The sequence below is a fragment of the Schistocerca americana genome, chromosome 6, assembly GCF_021461395.2.
Source record: "Schistocerca americana isolate TAMUIC-IGC-003095 chromosome 6, iqSchAmer2.1, whole genome shotgun sequence".
Classification (NCBI taxonomy): domain Eukaryota; kingdom Metazoa; phylum Arthropoda; class Insecta; order Orthoptera; family Acrididae; genus Schistocerca; species Schistocerca americana.
In genome coordinates this window covers 607,828,661-607,847,963 of record NC_060124.1, presented here as the reverse complement: position 1 = coordinate 607,847,963, position 19,303 = coordinate 607,828,661, and the positions used below count along the sequence as shown (strand labels likewise).

The 19,303-nt window shown below is 41.5% G+C and overlaps 1 protein-coding gene and 1 non-coding gene across 3 annotated transcripts in view; both read right to left on the bottom strand.

Moving 5' to 3' along the window:
• Positions 1-3,651: 3,651 nt before the first annotated feature.
• On the bottom strand, positions 3,652-3,726 carry Trnas-uga. The gene has a single exon. It is a non-coding gene; the product is annotated as a tRNA-Ser (tRNA).
• A 9,641-nt stretch (positions 3,727-13,367) lies between these two features.
• LOC124619243 (cadherin-99C) overlaps positions 13,368-19,303 on the bottom strand; it is a 627,922-nt gene continuing 621,986 nt past the window's right edge. For both annotated transcript variants that reach the window (XM_047145486.1, XM_047145488.1), the window contains exon 29: positions 13,368-17,625. In XM_047145486.1, the coding sequence (XP_047001442.1) occupies positions 17,487-17,625 (139 nt within the window). In that variant the 3' untranslated portion in view covers positions 13,368-17,486. The remainder of the gene's footprint in view (positions 17,626-19,303) is intronic.

Genomic DNA, 19,303 nt, shown 5'->3' with positions numbered 1-19,303 from the left:
CAGTTCTCATGTCTGCAAGCCAAGGTTTTAGTACGGGAAACATCCCAGTGCCCCTCATGTAATAACGTGAGGGCCTCCCTTCACAAACTTGCAGGAACAACCACACAAAGAGCTGTATCATCGGTAGCCAGAAGGAGAACTCCTTCCAAGACTGAGAGGCGGTCTCGTAGAACAAAATAATTACGAAGAGGGTCCGAGGCCTGGTCTGAGGGTCGGGATGATCACCCCTGCTGAAAGAGGCGAACTACTTGCCGGAGAACTGGGTCAGCTGAAGTGTCCCTGATGACCCTAGAACTAGTGATCGGGAGGCCATCAACCACTTGGTGGGACGCCACATCCAAATGAAAACACATAATCTCCTCCTGATCGAACTTAGGATCCGGGCCCACCGGAAGACGGGAAAGAGCATTGGTGTTGGCATGCTGTCCAGTAGGGCGAAAATAAATGTTATAATGGTGCTTAGAGAGGAACAAGGCCCATCACTGCAGTGTGTGGGCCGCCCTATCCAGAATCTGAGAGGCGGGGCCAAATAATGATATTAATGGCTTATGGTCAGTGATTAACTGAAACTTCGTACCATACAAGAAAGGGTGAAACTTGGTAACAGCGTAGACAATGGCCTAAGCCTCTTTCTCCACCTGGGAGTAATGGGCCTGTGCGGAACTAAGAGTTTTAGACGCAAATACCAGTGGCTGCTTGGAGCCATCCGCATTGCGATGGGCCAGGACCGCCCCCACCCCATACTGCAAAGCATCTGTAGCCAGGACCAACAGCTTATGGGGGTCAAAAGTAGCCAAACAAGGCGCTGACGTGAGGAGGCCCTTCAACAAGGTGAATGCTCGCTCGCATGCAGGCGACCAATCAAAAGGAACACCCTTATGCAGAAGGCAGTACAGGGGGCGGGCTATGGTGGAAGCCCTGGGAATAAGCCGGTGGTAATAGGCAATCTTGCCTAAAAAAGCTGGTAACTCCTTCAGCGAAGAACCATATGATAGGCATGCCTGATGTGAACTGACTGGGCACAGCCCGTGCTGCCTGGGTTGTTGTTGTTCCGCTGGCAGAGGTCCCATGCCCTCTGGTGGACGGGACCTTACTTGCGGCAACTACTATCCGTGATGCGCCGTGCCGATGTGCACCTCCCGCGATCTTTCTGGTGGCTACTGCACTTATCATTATTTATTCTATATTACTTGCTTCATATACATCTATTCTACATCCACGTCTACACTCTGCAAACCACCATCAGGTGCATGGCAGAGGGTACATCCCATTTTACCAGTTATTAGGGCTTCTTCCTGTCCCATTCACATATACAGCATTGGAAAAATGTTTGATTGAATGCCTCTGTGCATGTTGTAATTATTCTAATCCTATCCTCACAATCCCTAAGTGAGCAATACATAGGGGATTGTAATACATTCGTAGAATCACCATTTAAAGTTGGTTCTTGAAAAACTGTTAATAGACTTTATTGGGATTTTTTCACCTATCTTCAAGATATGGATTCCAAAAAGGGAAATCTACAGAAACTGCCATTTCCAGCCTAACAGAATCCGTTATAGATGAATTAGAAAAAAGAAACTCTGTGTCTGCTACGTTTCTGGATTTGTCTAAAGCCTTTGACAAAATCACTGATACTACGCTTATTGGAAACCTTGAAGGCTATGGTATTTGTGGAAATGCAGCCAAGTTGATAAAATCATACATCAGTAACAGAAAGCAGTATGTGGAAACAGAAACTGGACGCAGAGCTAAAATCATAAATATTAAGTACGGAGTGCCTCAAGGATCTGTACTTCGCCCACTTCTTGTTCAACCTATTTGTGAACAATATTGATGTCAGTGAGAAAGATAAAAAAATACTATATGCAGATGACATGACACTAACAGAGTAGAAAACGATTTGGAAACACTGGAAAGAAGTGTGCTTATGTCAATAAATAACACAGTACAGTGGCTTATACAAAATGATTTAATTTTAAATCTAAAAAAGACAATGTTCATGGTGTTCACAAATAGAGAAAAGGAAGTACACATAGATATATTCATAGATGAAATAAGACTGGAAGAAACTACCATGATTAAATTTTTGGGGATTACAGTTGACGCTAAGCTCCAGTGGAGTCAACATAGAGATAATGTTTCCTGTAAAATAAATACTGCAGTATTTGTTATGAAACAACTTGCACATTATTCCAACAAGGAGCTGCTGTGTACAGTGTACCATGCTCTATTTGAGCCATGCCTACAATATGGAAATACTATTTGGGGAAATTCCAGCAGCAAAAATACTAAAAGAATATTTCTATTGCAAAAGAAGCTGTTAGGACCATCTTGAGCAAACAAAGAGAATCATGCAGAACTGTTTTCCATAGTCTAAAGATACTGACATTTCCATCTCTGTACATTTACAAAACAATAATATCATTAATAAAAGGAAATGCAGTACTAGAAAGAAATGCAGATGATCATACATATGAAACAAGAAATAAAGGCCAGCTGAGAAGTATACAACACTGACTGAGAGTTGCTGAAAAAGGTCCTCGATACTCGGGCGTCAAATTCATGAAGTGCCTTCCCTTTACAGGACAATGTGAGCAAAAAGACATTCCAAAAACCTTTAAATGATTATTTAATGGAAAAGAATCTTATAGTATAGAAGAGTATATGTATCAATGAATGAAAAATGCTATGGTTACTGTTAAAGAGGTACTGAAATTAAATGAACATATTATAATATGTAAATAACTTGAGAACATGAATACTGAGAGAAAAATGGAAATATGAATATAATGTAGTATGTAAACAATTTTTAGGGCCTAAAAATGGGTGAAAAATGTAAGCAACATTATTGGAAAATCTCATATAAAGATGTGAAACAAATACTAAAAAAGAGATAGAGGGGCTGGCCAGTATTTAACTCGGCTCAGTACAGCCAATAGATACACAAAACAGAACAGAAAATTTTCTAATAGACAGAGCAGATAATCAGTTATTAGCATCTCACTTAGACAGTGAATTGGCATCACTTAGTTCCAGTCAGATGGATGTAGAGGAATTATGGGCAAAGTTTAAGCAGATTGTAAATCATGGTCTGGACAGTTATGTGCCTAGCAAATGGATAAAGGATGGGAAAGACCCACCATGGTTTAATAACAAATTCTGGAGATTCTCAGGAAGCTGTTCAAAAAAGCGAGCACACATTATGACAACCAAAGCTTAGTAGAGATTCGCGTGTCTGTGAAAAAATCTGTGTGTGAAGCATACAACTACTACCACTGTCACTCCTTAGCAAAAGATCTGGAAGAGAACCAGAGAAAATTCAGGTTCTATATAAATTCGCTAAGGGGGTCTAAGGTACCCATTCAATCACTTATTTATTAATTGTGTGGCAGTTGAAGACAGCAAAATGAAGGCCGAAGTTTTGAATTTCGCATTTAAGAAACCATTCGCGCAGGAGAATCATACAAACATACCGCCATTTGTCCATTGGACACACTCCTGTATAGACAACATATTAATAAGCATTCCTGACGTAGAGAAAAAAACTGAAAGATTTGAAAGCAGATAAGTCACTAGGACTGGATGGAATCCCAATTTGGTTTTACAAAGAGTACTCAAAGGTGAAACTTCCTGGCAGATTAAAACTGTGTGCCCGACCGAGACTCGAACTCGGGACCTTTGCCTTTCATGGGCAAGTGCTCTACCAACTGAGCTACCGAAGCACGACTCACACCCGGTACTCACAGCTTTATTTCTGTGAGTCTCGGTCGGGCACACAGTTTTAATCTGCCAGGAAGTTTCATATCAGCGCACACTCCGCTGCAGAGTGAAAATCTCATTCTGGAAACATCCACCAGGCTGTGGCTAAGCCATGTCTCTGCAATGTCCTTTCTTTCAGGAGTGCTAGTTTTGCAAGGTTCGCAGGAGAGCTTCTGTAAAGTTTGGAAGGTAGGAGACGAGGTACTGGCAGAAGTAAAGCTGTGAGTACCGGGCGTGAGTCATGCTTCGGTAGCTCAGTTGGTAGAGCACTTGCCCGCGAGAGGCAAAGGTCCCGAGTTCGAGTCTCGGTCGGGCACACAGTTTTAATCTGCCAGGAAGTTTCATATCAGTGCACACTCCGCTGCAGAGTGAAAATCTCATTCTGTAGTACTCAAAGGTATTGACACCTTACCTAGCTTGGATTAATTGCAACTCTTTCACTCAGCACGAAGTCTGAAGTGAATGGTAAAAAGCGCAGGTGACTTCTGTATGTAAGAAGCCTAAAAGAACGGATCTGTAAAATTACAGACTAATATCCCTAACTTTAGTTTCCTGGAGAATGCTTGAACATATTCTTAGTTTGAATATAATAAATTTTCTTGAGACTGAGAAGGTTATGCCCACAAATCATCACAGTTTTAGAAAGCATCACACTTGCAAAATGCAGCCTACCTTTTTCTCACGTGATGTACTGTGAATTATGGATGTAAGGCAACAGGCAAATTTCATATTTCTACATTTCCAGAAAGCATTTGACATGTTGCCCCATTGCAGGTGATTAATGAAAGTATAAGCATATGGAATAAGTTCACAGACATATTATATGTAATAGAATCCGGTATGTTCTCCTTCACAGTGGACAGTTTATCAGAGACAAGGATAATGTCACGGGCATTCCAGGGAACTGTGATAGGACTACTGTTGTTCTCTATATACATAAATTATTTGGCAGACATGGTGGGCAGCAATCTACAGTTGTTTGCTGATGATACTGTGGCGTACTGTAAGTTTTTAAACTTGAGACTGTAGCAAGATACAAGATAACTTATATAAAATTTCTATCTTATGTGATTGACGGCAACTAGTTCTAAATGTGGGACAATGTAAGTTAATGTGGATGAGTAGGAAAAACAACCTGTAATATTCGGATACAGCATTTAGTAGTGTACTGCTTGACACAGTCGTGTCATTTAAATATCTGGGCATAATTTTGCAAAGCAATAGGAAATGGAACAAGCATTTGAGGACTGTGGTAGGGAAAGCAAATGATTGACTTCAGTTTATTGGGAGAATTTTATGAAAGTGTGGTCCAATGGATGTTGGTGAGACCTATTCTTTTATATGCTCAAAGTTTTTGGGATCTGTATCTGGTCAGATCAAAGGAGGACATTGAAGCAAATCAGAGGCAGGCTGCTAGATTTGTTAACAGTAGTTTCAAATATCACACTAGTGTTACAGAGATGCTTCAGGAACTCAAATCGGAATACCTGGAGGAAAGGTGATTTCCTTTTCAAGGAACACTATTGGGGAACTTTAGAGAACCATCATTTGAAGCGGACTGGTGAATGATTCCACTGCCACCAACACACATTGTGCGTAAGGACAATGAAGGTAAGATACAAGAGATTAGGGCCCATATGGAGGCATATAGATAGTCACTTTTCCCCTCCATCTATTTTCAAATGGAACAGAGTACCTATTTCCCTAGTTGCACATGGTATCAAGGTGGAGCCCTCAAAATTCTCTCCTCTTCCTCCCAGTGGAAAGGGTGGGGCACTGATAGGTACTAAAACCCAATCAAACAAGAGGGGCTCATATAGCCAGTCCTCCTGACTCAGGAATTAAAGGATTTAGAGGGAATCTGTGACTCTTTAAAATCAGTCAAGCGCTTGTGTAATACGACACTGTTAAGAGAAAACTTCCCCCACCAAGCAACTAACCTCCAAAAACCTAGATGCATAAGGGAATATGCAATACAAACTGAACTGCACACCAAACTGAACCACAGCTAAGGTGTTGCGATTTGCAGGGATTTGGTTGACATTACCAGAGAAGAACTAAGAGGTGAGTGAACACAAGAAGGCATTGTTGAAGTGCAAAACATAATGAAAAGTGTTGATGATGGGTGAAATCAGACTCATTTATACTGACTTTCAACAGCATAAAACTTCCAGAGCACATAAAGGCAGGTTCTCTTACCCTAATAATGCAGCCTTATTTTCCCAGTCAATGCACTGTTTTGGGTGTAAGAGAAAAGTCACTTGTGACAAATGTGGTTAGGCCACTCTATTGTTTATCTCCTCCAACATGTGTTAATTGCTCTGGGGAACACCCTTTCTGGAGTAGGAACTGTAGTGTCCTCTTGAAGAAAGGAAAATTAAAACAATGAAGCGCATGCTTTATGGTGAGGCCAAAAAGATCTATAGGGTCATACAGCCCCCCAAATTCCCTACCTCCTTTGATACTGTTGTTAAAGAGCCAGTCCAGAAGGCCTATGCTGCTTTGCAATTGGAGGTTGCAAATGCCACCCCTTGTACCTACATTTGTCAACGCTTTAGTGCTGTTGCAGTTACTTTGAAGCCTATACTTTCTCCAAGAACATCAGAAAATGACATGCTAGCCAATGTTGCAGAGCTCTCTGATCCTCCGAAGGTTCAGTCTGGTCCACCATCCATTGCTGCAACTACCATCTCTGTGGTTGTAGCTCCACAGCCTCCACAGGCAAAAAGATCAATATCAAAGGCAGAGAATCAGCTGCTGATGGAGACCGGAAGTCAGCAATCTGATGACATCATCACCACTCTCTCTGACATCTTTGTGACTAGTCCTCAGATCTGATCGACCTTGATGTCAACTTAGGTTGGATAATTTCTGGAGCAAACTGGATGTTGTTCCACCAGCTGAGTGTATTTGAATGCTGCAGCAGTGTCCAAGAGTGGGTGTACCACGTCACACGGCTGATCTTCGATGCTGCTGACTTCTCCTTGCCAAAGTACACAGGTCATCTTAGGAGGCAACCTGTCCCTCGGTGGTTGGCTGAGTGCCGTTCAGTAATCTGGATCAGGTGTGCAGCTCTGCAGCCACCAAACGGCAGAAAATCTCACAGACTTCAGATCGGCAAGGGCCACGGCTTGAAGTATTAACACGGAGATCAAGAGGAGGTCGTGGCAAGTATTCCTGGACTTCATCAGCCATTCCACTTGATCTGCAATACTATGGGAAGCCATTAGAAGGATTTCCGGTAAAGGCAGCTGGTTACCTATAGCAGCACTGTTGAAACAGGGGTGTCTCCAAACAATGCCCAGAGACATTGCTCAGATGATGCCAGAGCAATGCAATGACTACTGCCAATGGTAGCCACTATCTAGGGTGGTGCTGCTACCATATGATTGTAGAGGGTGGAAAGTTGGTCTTCAGATCCAACAATTCTGAGTGCTACAACTGCCCATTCTCCATATGGGAGTCAAATTTGGTGCTGTCTAACACTCATGAAACGGCGCCCGATCACAATCAAATCTGGTACAGCATGCTGCAATATCTACATCTACATCTACATCTACATCTACATTGATACTCCGCAAGCCACCCAACGGTGTGTGGCGGAGGGCACTTTACGTGCCACTGTCATTACCTCCCTTTCCTGTTCCAGTCGCGTATGGTTTGCGGGAAGAACGACTGTCTGAAAGCCTCCGTGCGCGCTCTAATCTCTCTAATTTTACATTCGTGATCTCCTCGGGAGGTATAAGTAGGGGGAAGCAACATATTCGATACCTCATCCAGAAACGCACCCTCTCGAAACCTGGCGAGCAAGCTACACCGCGATGCAGAGCGCCTCTCTTGCAGAGTCTGCCACTTGAGTTTATTAAACATCTCCGTAACGCTATCACGGTTACCAAATAACCCTGTGACGAAACGCGCCGCTCTTCTTTGGATCTTCTCTATCTCCTCCGTCAGACCGATCTGGTACGGATCCCACACTGATGAGCAATACTCAAGTATAGGTCGAACGAGTGTTTTGTAAGCCACTTCCTTTGTTGATGGACTACATTTTCTAAGCACTCTCCCAATGAATCTCAACCTGGTACCCACCTTACCAACAATTAATTTTATATGATCATTCCACTTCAAATCGTTCCGCACGCATACTCCCAGATATTTTACAGAAGTAACTGCTACCAATGTTTGTTCCGCTATCATATAATCGTACAATAAAGGATCCTTCTTTCTATGTATTCACAATACATTACATTTGTCTATGTTAAGGGTCAGTTGCCACTCCCTGCACCAAGTGCCTATCCGCTGCAGATCTTCCTGCATTTCGCTACAATTTTCTAATGCTGCAACTTCTCTGTATACTACAGCATCATCCGCGAAAAGCCGCATGGAACTTCCGACACTATCTACTAAGTCATTTATATATATTGTGAAAAGCAATGGTCCCATAACACTCCCCTGTGGCACGCCAGAGGTTACTTTAACGTCTGTAGACGTCTCTCCATTGATAACAACATGCTGTGTTCTGTTTGCTAAAAACTCTTCAATCCAGCCACACAGCTGGTCTGATATTCCGTAGGCTCTTACTTTGTTTATCAGGCGACAGTGCGGAACTGTATCGAACGCCTTCTGGAAGTCAAGAAAAATAGCATCTACCTGGGAGCCTGTATCTAATATTTTCTGGGTCTCATGAACAAATAAGGCGAGTTGGGTCTCACACGATCGCTGTTTCCGGAATCCATGTTGATTCCTACATAGTAGATTCTGGGTTTCCAGAAATGACATGATACACGAGCAAAAAACATGTTCTAAAATTCTACAAGAGATCGACGTAAGAGATATAGGTCTATAGTTTTGCGCATCTGCTCGACGACCCTTCTTGAAGACTGGGACTATCTGTGCTCTTTTCCAATCATTTGGAACCCTCCGTTCCTCTAGAGACTTGCGGTACACGGCTGTTAGAAGGGGGGCAAGTTCTTTCGCGTACTCTGTGTAGAATCGAATTGGTATCCCGTCAGGTCCAGTGGACTTTCCTCTATTGAGTGATTCCAGTTGCTTTTCTATTCCTTGGACACTTATTTCGATGTCAGCCATTTTTTCGTTTGTGCGAGGATTTAGAGAAGGAACTGCAGTGCGGTCTTCCTCTGTGAAACAGCTTTGGAAAAAGGTGTTTAGTATTTCAGCTTTACGCGTGTCATCCTCTGTTTCAATGCCATCATCATCCCGTAGTGTCTGGATATGCTGTTTCGAGCCACTTACTGATTTAACGTAAGACCAGAACTTCCTAGGATTTTCTGTCAAGTCGGTACATAGAATTTCACTTTCGAATTCAATGAATGCTTCACGCATAGCCCTCCTTACGCTAACTTTGACATCGTTTAGCGTCTGTTTGTCTGAGAGGTTTTGGCCGCGTTTAAACTTGGAGTGGAGCTCTCTTTGCTTTCGCAGTAGTTTCCTAACTTTGTTGTTGTACCACGGTGGGTTTTTCCCGTCCCTCACAGTTTTACTCGGCACGTACCTGTCTAAAACGCATTTTACGATTGCCTTGAACTTTTGCCATAAACACTCAACATTGTCAGTGTCGGAACAGAAATTTTCGTTTTGATCTGTTAGGTAGTCTGAAATCTGCCTTCTATTACTCTTGCTAAACAGATAAACCTTCCTCCCTTTTTTTATATTCCTATTAACTTCCATATTCAGGGATGCTGCAACGGCCTTATGATCACTGATTCCCTGTTCTGTACATACAGAGTCGAAACGTTCGGGTCTGTTTGTTATCAGTAGGTCCAAGATGTTATCTCCACGAGTCGGTTCTCTGTTTAATTGCTCGAGGTAATTTTCGGATAGTGCACTCAGTATAATGTCACTCGATGCTCTGTCCCTACCACCCGTCTTAAACATCTGAGTGTCCCAGTCTATATCTGGTAAATTGAAATCTCCACCTAAGACTATAACATGCTGAGAAAACTTATGTGAAATGTATTCCAAATTTTCTCTCAGTTGTTCTGCCACTAATGCTGCTGAGTCGGGAGGTCGGTAAAAGGAGCCAATTATTAACCTAGTTCGGTTGTTTAGTGTAACCTCCACCCATAATAATTCACAGGAACTATCCACTTCTACTTCACTACAGGATAAACTACTACTAACAGCGACGAACACTCCACCACCGGTTGCATGCAATCTATCCTTTCTAAACACCGTCTGTACCTTTGTAAAAATTTCGGCAGAATTTATCTCTGGCTTAAGCCAGCTTTCTGTACCTATAACGATTTCAGCTTCGGTGCTTTCTATCAGCGCTTGAAGTTCCGGTACTTTACCAACGCAGCTTCGACAGTTGACAATTACAATACCGATTGCTGCTTGGTCCCCGCATGTCCTGACTTTGCCCCGCACCCGTTGAGGCTGTTGCCCTTTCTGTACTTGCCCAAGGCCATCTAACCTAAAAAACCGCCCAGCCCACGCCACACAACCCCTGCTACCCGTGTAGCCGCATGTTGCGTGTAGTGGACTCCTGACCTATCCAGCAGAACCCGAAACCCCAGTGCAGTGTCCAAGGAGATCCTCTTTATGGTGATTTAATTTGGTATGGTTGACATGCCAGTTCCTTGACTCACGGTGGAAGGCAACTTTGACCCTCCTCTTCAAACCAGAGAAGGACCTCGTGTGTCCCAATAGTTATTGGAGCATCGTCTTAATGAGCTGTGTCAGAATAACCCTCGAGTGCGCGGTTGACCATCATCTGGTTCAGATAGTAGAGATGAGCCAGCCCTTTGGCCAATCTCAGTGTGGATTCAGGAGTTTCTTGCAGAAAAATGGCGTTTCCCAAGGCAGTGAAACATTAAAACTCTCACTACATTCATAGGGTGGCAGAGCTGTCAGAAAATCTCCTGCTGCCTGCTGGATGGAAAATAAAACGGTATAATAAAACATGGCACACACTGCTCTGTATACCACTAGCACCACACATTAGTGGGTCCTCTTACTGGAGTAAGAAGCCACGTGTCTAATGCGCAGATGAGTAAGGAGAACCACGTATCGTCTGCATGGCTGGAAGGAGGAACATTCTGGATGCATTACGGGCTTTACTAAATGGAGCTTATTGTCTGTGACTTCCAGCCACTCATCTTCCTCTGTACATCAACAGCAACATGATAGCATGCTGGGGGATGGCACACAGAACTAACTGAGGATCATAACATATGTCCTGAACTGCTTCATCTACCCTTTTGTTTCCCACAATACCCATGTTCTCTGCCACCCAGCAGAAAGACACATCCTTCCTCAGCCTTTATAAGTGGAGAAGGGTGTCCTGGATATCCTGGACTAGTTTCTTGGCTCGATACAAGCATTGCAGAGACTGAAGGGCACTCGAGAGTCAAAACAGATGAGGGATTTAGCAGGCATGGCACATCTCATTACTCCAGCATCCTCAGGATCACGGATAATTCAAAATTGAATACAGTGAAATCTGGAGGCAACGAGATCATGAGGACACAAACTGAGAAGACAGCGGAGTAACCAATGGAGTCCCCCCGTTTAGATCTATCAGTGAATAAAGCTATATAGTTTTGGTGCTCATTTAGAATGGTGGAAAAATTGTATGAAAAACAGTAGAAGGAGTCCAATCTCTCCTGTACTGCACTAAATCTAAAATTACGCTAGGTCTCTACAGTAACCAGGGTCCTGCGTATGTCCCGCACCAAGGTCTCCGACACACACTTCACACAGATGCCAAATGGCCTCGTTGCCCATGGAAAATTGGTAAAGAAGTATTCCATAGCTGGACAAACAATGGTATGGTTTCCTGGCGAATTTGGAGTAGGAGGAATGCACACGCTTGACGTGTCACGAACAGTTGCCATCCGATGTTAAGTGGCAGTTTACCTCCCACAGCACAGACACTGGCTAAGCGGATGGTCCTGTAAGCACATGTGGCCAGCCTGATGCCTTCATTGCATATAGCATCAATTCTTTTCAGGTAAGAAGGCTTTGCTGACCCTACATTGTGTGCCCATAATCCAGTTGCGATCGCACAAAGGCACTATAAAACTGTGACGGAAACATCCTATCTGCTCCCTCGGACATGTGGCTAAGACACTTCAAGATACTAGGGGGTCTTTGTCTTCAGGTTGATGAGGTGTGGTACCCACGACAGAAAAAATTTTGTCCAGCAACATCACAGAGACTTTAAAAGGACGAATTGCATCCAATAGACACAGGTCGGGTGAATTAAAAATACAATGAGAATAATTAAAATGAACACACAAAATTCCCCGCAGAAAATGTAAAACCAGTCTTCGCAACCTACTCTTCCAAACTCTTCACTGTAAGTTCCAACACTATTAGAGGAAGAGCCCCACCAACTGCAAAATAATCAACAAATAAGGAGTTTTGGACAGGATTCTGTGCTTGATACTGTTTAGTGGTCATGACAGTCTCTAGCAGACAACAGGAGATTTTCTGACAGATCTGCCCCCTATTTTAAGTAATGTTCAAATGAAAGTGGTGAGAGTTTCAATGTTTCATGATTTGTCCAATTTGTTTCCTAAAATATTAGGTTGCTTTTCTTAATGCGTTAACAAGTTTTTTTTGTAAGTGGTCAGCCAGTCACATTTCCTTGTATCTACCTTTTATCTCCTCTGTCATTTTATTTCTGTTATAATCCCAGGTATAGCACCTTTCACCCTTTCTCCATTGTCTTAAGGTGTGTGAGATAGAGTGATTATCTGGGTCAATACGAGTGAGGTGTGCGCGAGTGAGCAAGTGTCATTTTATAGGTTTCCTCATCACTGTGTGACAACAATTTTCGCCATTTTATCCATATTCATTTCTTTTAATTTGTGTAAGGGTACTGATAACCTCATCAATGAGCATCCATAAAATAAACAAAACAAAAAAAGAACAAAAAAGCAGCCCAGCAGTTCCACCAGGGTGTGACAGCTACATCAGACGAGGGGACAACACAGAACAGCCAGCAGCAGTCACAAGTTCAGATCTCTCCCACGGTACCAGCTTCTCGAACTAAGCCCTCCTACCAGGCTTTGTGAAACATGCAGTAGAACATCTGTGTTTTTTCCAGCAGCAAGTTGAGACTCCTGTCCAGAGGGCAGTGAGCCATAACCCAAGCACTGCAGCTGTCTGCCACTGACACATCACGCGTGCCTCCAGACCGAAGGCCTCTACGATGCAGTCATTTATCACGGGGCTGACTTCCACAGCGACATATCCGACTGCCTTTGTGTGCCCTTAATTCCAGGTGTTCGAGGCATGACTTATCTGATGGGGTCACTTGCCACACACTGAGCACCAGCACCAGCATCAGCCAAGCCGGGTACGTACGTGTTGCAGCGTGCTGGCTGGATGCGGACGGTGTCTCACTGGTCACCGGTTGTTTCCGTGCAAAATTGGGCATTTATTATTAATTTTGACAGCAAATTGTTTCTTTGGCCTTCAACAGCATGCTATCCCATCTCGCCCTCTGCTGCCTTCCATTGTGACATCGTAGCAGACGCTCCATCCCACATTTGGCTATAGTAGTAAGATCCCACCTGTTTAATTATTTATACGGTATTTAAATGTGCAGTGGTCTTATTCGAATAAAATACAGTTAGTAAGTCTTGATAAATGATATTTTATTGTGCTCAACAGCATGCTTATCGAGCTATCCAGCCAAATAAAGTGTGGCTTTACAATTAACACTTAAGCATGAAGGCTGTTCTTTTTTCACAATTTTCTCAGTGATCGAGTGTAGTGGTGATCCTCCATTACAATAATTGTCTTAGTATTATTTCAGCATCGCCAGGTGTCTCGTAACAGGGCCAGAGTAACTCACAGACTGGAAGATATTTAGCAGAGAAGTGAGGAAGGAAAACCCATATAGCTGCACATTACGTTATGTGAGGCTGTCTTCATTGTTGCAAAATATCCTCCTATTCTTCATGAGCAGTAACTTGACTTTTTCTATTCATGATTTTGCTTCTTTTCCATATCTTCTTTTATTCTATCCTCTACTTCACAAAAAAATTTATATTCTTGAACATGTCTTAAGTTTTTCTTCATTCATCATTTTCCTCCTCACATTGGTATTACTTTTATATTGATAATTATCAGTTTAAAACTATCTCATCACAATTTAATTAAAAAATTTTTTTCTTGCCATGTGTGTTTTGCCTTTGTTATTTGCGAGGTATCTTCAGTGGCTTGGGATATACAGGATGATTAAAAAAACATTTACAGACTGGCACGCACATCAGTCATACAACAAGGATCGATAATCACATAGGAACTAGGGGTCGCAAAACCACAAGGGGCACTACGATCACAAGTGGGCATTGCTATCCAAAAACAGGCAGAGCACTTGGAGACCAACACCATTCACACCATGGAAGCTTTGGAAGTAACATGGCTAGCTACATGTACCACAAAATGGCTGAGATGCATTTGACTTAAGGTGTAACCAGCTACAACAGATGAGAAGGCATGCCATTGTATTGTGTGAAATATCCCAATAGAAAGGTGAAGTGCCACATATTATTTGCCACCCTGCAACACCAACTGTATGAAACCAGCTTATTTCGTGTCCACAAGCTGGATGATGGTCAGCAATGAACAGCACGGACAATTTTGGTGGAAGAAAGCAATCTCAAAAGGGTGCAGCATATTCCGTGAACAAGTACATGAGCTGTATCCTGCACCACTGACATCCCCCACCCCTTTGTCTGTCACATTGTACATGACCAGAGAACACATCCATTTCATTTCTAATGCGTGCAGGCATTTCAACTGGGGTTCTACAATAAGTGCACGGGATTTCTGCAGTGGTCTCTTCAGGAATCCGTGGCAGACTGAAGCTTCACAGTGAGTATCCTCTTCATTAATAAGGCTGCATTCTCACTCGAGGATGTGATGAATGTACACAAACCTTCATACGGAGGCAGATGTGAACACACATGCTACACATATCCGTGTCTCCTAATGCAAATTTAACCTTAACATGTGGGCTTGCATCATCAGAGACTGTTTAATTGGGCTGTGCACTCTCCTGGGTTAACTTGATGGTTGCAGGTGTCTCGTATTCCTGCAAGAGGCTCTGCCAGATGTACCGAGTGAAGTCCCCGTACCTATTCGCCACCACGTTCAGTTTCAGCACTACAGAAAAGTAAGGGCACATTTGCAGGCAACCTTTCCCAGCCACTGTATTGGTCGTAGTAGGCTCATCCAGTCTGTTCCCAATTGATTTTTGTATGTAGGGTTATCTGAAGGGCCTTGTGTATGAAACACCTGTTACATTGCTGGAGGACATAGTGTACAGAATTGTTGTGGCAGCAGGATGTCTTCAAGATACACCTGCTGCTGACTGCAGTCTGCATGTCAGGTGTGCCTCGATGCATCTGGACAAAATTTTTATCATCTGCAGTGGGTATTCATTTGCAGCAAGTGACTGAATAACCACACCATTTGGTAGCCCCAGATGGCCTTTGCAATCCCAGATTCCTATGTGATTATTGATCCTTGTTGTATGCCCAATGTGCTATGTCAGTTTGTAAGTGTTTTTTTGAATCACTCTGTATACACATTTGGGTTCCACTTTACATTTTCGATATACTGAGGTTATAAACAGTTCTGGCACTTTATGCTTATCAGTGATGTAATGGTAATATAAATTTCTACTTACAATTTGTACAATTTTGTAGAAATTTATAAGGAGAAATTTATACTATCACTATGACACAGATAAGCTGAAACTATCAGAACTGTTTATTACCTCAGTAAACAATATCCAAAACGTAAAGCAAAATAGATTAAACACAAATACATATATATTCCAGGTGGCCGAAGATGCCTTGCAAATAATAAAGGTGAACCATCAATGGCAAGAAAAATTGTTTTATTTGTTTGTGATTAGACAGTTCCAAAGAAATTATTATCAACATGGAATTAAACACAATTGAGGATGATAAGACAAGAAATAGTTAATGGTGTATTACTTTTGTTTGTGATACATTGTTTTTTATTCCATAAGTATTTCCAGGAGACCACACTGTTGCCATCATTTCCTGAAAGTATTTTTCATTATTTGTTAAAACATCAGTTTCATTTGTGGACAGCATACATAACCATTCAGCAAGACAGAGACAATATGATCCAATATCTAGAACCTCCATGACTTTCACTGTGTAGGTTCATTAGTACACCTTATCTTTAGAGCAGCAATAAAATTTAAGTCAAAAACTGAACAACATTTTATTAAAAATAATATTTAGTCAGTAAAAATATTAACAGGGTACCAGGAAAAAGGAATGTTTTCTGCACATCAGTTTAAAATCTGAAATGTATCACATGATGAAAAGATGATACAAGTGAGACTAAATATTTCATTTGCATTTAAGTACAAAAATTCTATTTCATATCACATCTATGCACAAATTATAATTTTGAAAAAAATAAACAATAAATAAATAAAATTTGTTACATTAACATCAACATGTAAGTTTTCTGTATATTTACATTGCTTACTCCTTATACAAATATTTTCTTGAAAAAATATATAATTATTTGCATGAAAATCTCATATGTCAAATGATTTCTTTCACAACGGCACACTTCACTTCAAAAGTCACATCTATCCTCTTATTACACACACGTACATACTTCTCACAAAATATTTCAAGGTAGACAGGTGGTGGTAACCACAGTGATCCCTTCACACATTTCTTTCTAACAGTTCACATACAGCTTTCATTTCCATAAATTAACAACCATGAAACAATGGATAATGAGCAATGATTCAGATCTATAATACAAGTAACTTATTTTGCAAAGCTTGGAAGACTTATGAGCCGTTTCTCACCTATACATTTATAATTATATACACAACACTGCCAATGACAGCAAATAACATTTATATAGCAAACACTGTACATATATTTGTATAAGACTCAGTACAAAACAGTTGGCACACTCATCAGAAAAAATGCTGCAACTATGATTTTATGAAATTTCAGCGATACAAAGATGCTCAATTTTTACTATTTCAGCACTCTACAAAGTGAAAATGCAAATAAAATTTACACATTGGTGGTTTCTTTGTTGCATAAAATCTTTGATGTGCTTGCCAGATAAAAAGTGTATGCAATATTAAGTACATCTGCCACTGCAGCACTGGCACCAAAAACTGGTAACTGCTTGCAAGATTTTTCCTTTCAATATATCGAAGCATACAGTTGTTTGAAGCATAAAAAGTTCAACACACTTCATAATATTTCACACATTAAAGTAATGTAACATTCTGCTAGAATGTATTCATTAACTTTCACTGTATACCTTCTAGATAGAAAAAATTCTCTCTGTACCAAGAATGTTTTGCTTTATGGGGGCATCTTGGTATTAAACTGTCTGATGTTAATTTGTTATCGTTGCTTATATTTTACAGCTGCAGCATTCACACAGTCCAATCTCTGAACATTTGAGCATTGATCATTGTCAAACAGACCACAGCACACATCCAACATTAAAAATGTTACAATCAGTCTTTTGCACAGATTTTGCGCAAAAATGTGCACGAGGTATCAACAGTAAACTGAAAATGAATATCATTTTCTCTTAAGATGCACTGTCATTCTTCCCTATGGCCTGAAAGGCAGTAGTTAATGAACAACAAAGAGAAATGGCAATATTTTTGAGCTATCAGCTGGGGACAAAACAGTATTCTTTTTCAGTAATTTTGCAAATCACAATTCTGTTGTTGTTTCTACTGGAGACCTATCCCCTAAATATGTAAAGCCTAGATGAGAATAATCTTTCTTCTCTCTGAATGTCACATTCTCATTTGTAGCACTGGCATTCATATGGCTGGAATTGTCATCAGACCTAGAAAGGTAAAAAAGGAATTTAGTGTTGAGATAGCACAGCTAGCACCACATATTACAAACTATTAAAGTTATCACAAGGAAACCCATTTTATTCTATATTAGAGCTCCTCTGTTATAATGTAGGTATATTGTTACCACAACCTTCTCCTATGAACCACAAACTATTGGAAAAACTAACATGGAACATTTCACAAACAATCCTTATGACAAAACTAGTTATCAGTACAAAATAAAATATAGTAATCTGATATTGAACTCTAATCTTTAAACTGCACAATAGTTTTGTCATTGCACACTGGCATAGAGACACAGAAATCCAACTCATAGTGTTGTTTTTCTAGGAAGGACAGCCCCCTAATGCAGGACTATTTCATAGACTGGAGGATCACGCATTTATATAAGAAAAGGAACACAGTTTATGACATTGGGGTATAGTAAGTAAAGACAAAGACTGTGCAGTAGCAGCTATTGAATTAACAGGGCTTAATACGAACAAGAAATCTATCATTCTGGAGTGTTTCAATAAACACAATAATTTTGTGTCAAATACAACACAACCTTGCAGAACTAGCACTCCTGAAAGAAAGGATACTGCGGAGACATGGCTTAGCCACAGCCTGGGGGATGTTTGGAAGGTAGTAGACAAGATACTGGCAGAAGTAAAGCTGTGAGGACCGGGTGTGAGTCGTGCTTCAGTAGTTCAGATGGTAGAGCACTTGCCCGCGAAAGGAAAAGGTCCCGAGTTCGAGTCTCGGTCGGGCACACAATTTTAATCTGCCAGGAAGTTTCATATCAGCGCACACTCTGCTGCAGAGTGAAAATCTCATTCTGGAAACATCCCCCAGGCTGTGGCTAAGCCATGTCTCCGCAGTAGCCTTTCTTTCAGGAGTGCTAGCTCTGCAAGGTTCGCAGGAGAGCTTCTGTAAAGTTTGGAAGGTAGGAGACGAGATACTGGCAGAAATAAAGCTGTGAGGACCGGGCGTGAGTTGTGCTTCGGTAGCTCAGATGGTAGAGAACTTGCCTGCGAAAGGCAAAGGTCCCGAGTTCGAGTCTCGGTCGGTCACACAGTTTTAATCTGCCAGGAAGTTTCATATCAGCGCACACTCTGCTGCAGAGTGAAAATCTCATTCTGGTTCTCTCTTAGTCTCAGTCATTACAAAGTCTGTTATAAAATTTGAATTGATCTTTGGAGGACATTGGGTGGGATTTTTACTTTGGTTCACAAGACAAATTTTTGTGAACATATACCATTTGATACTTCACTGAAAGTGTTAGTCATACATATTCAAATGTTTATCTGCATGCAAAGGGGAATCTACATCTACATGGTCTACATCTACATCTACATGGTTACTCTGCAATTCACACTTAAGTGCCTGGCACAGGGTTCATTGAACCATTTCCATACTACTTCTCTACCATTCCACTCTTGAATGGCGTGTGGGAAAAAGGAACACCTAAATCTTTCAGTTTGAGCTCTTATTTCTCTTATTTTATTATGATGATCATTTCTCCCTAAGTAGGTGGGTGTCAAAAAAATATTTTCACATTCGGAAGAGAAAGTTGGTGATTGAAATTTCGTAAATAGATCTCGCCGCAAGGAAAACCGCCTTTGTTTCAGTGACTGCCTCCCCAACTCGCATATCATAACAGTGACACTCTCATCTCTATTGCAC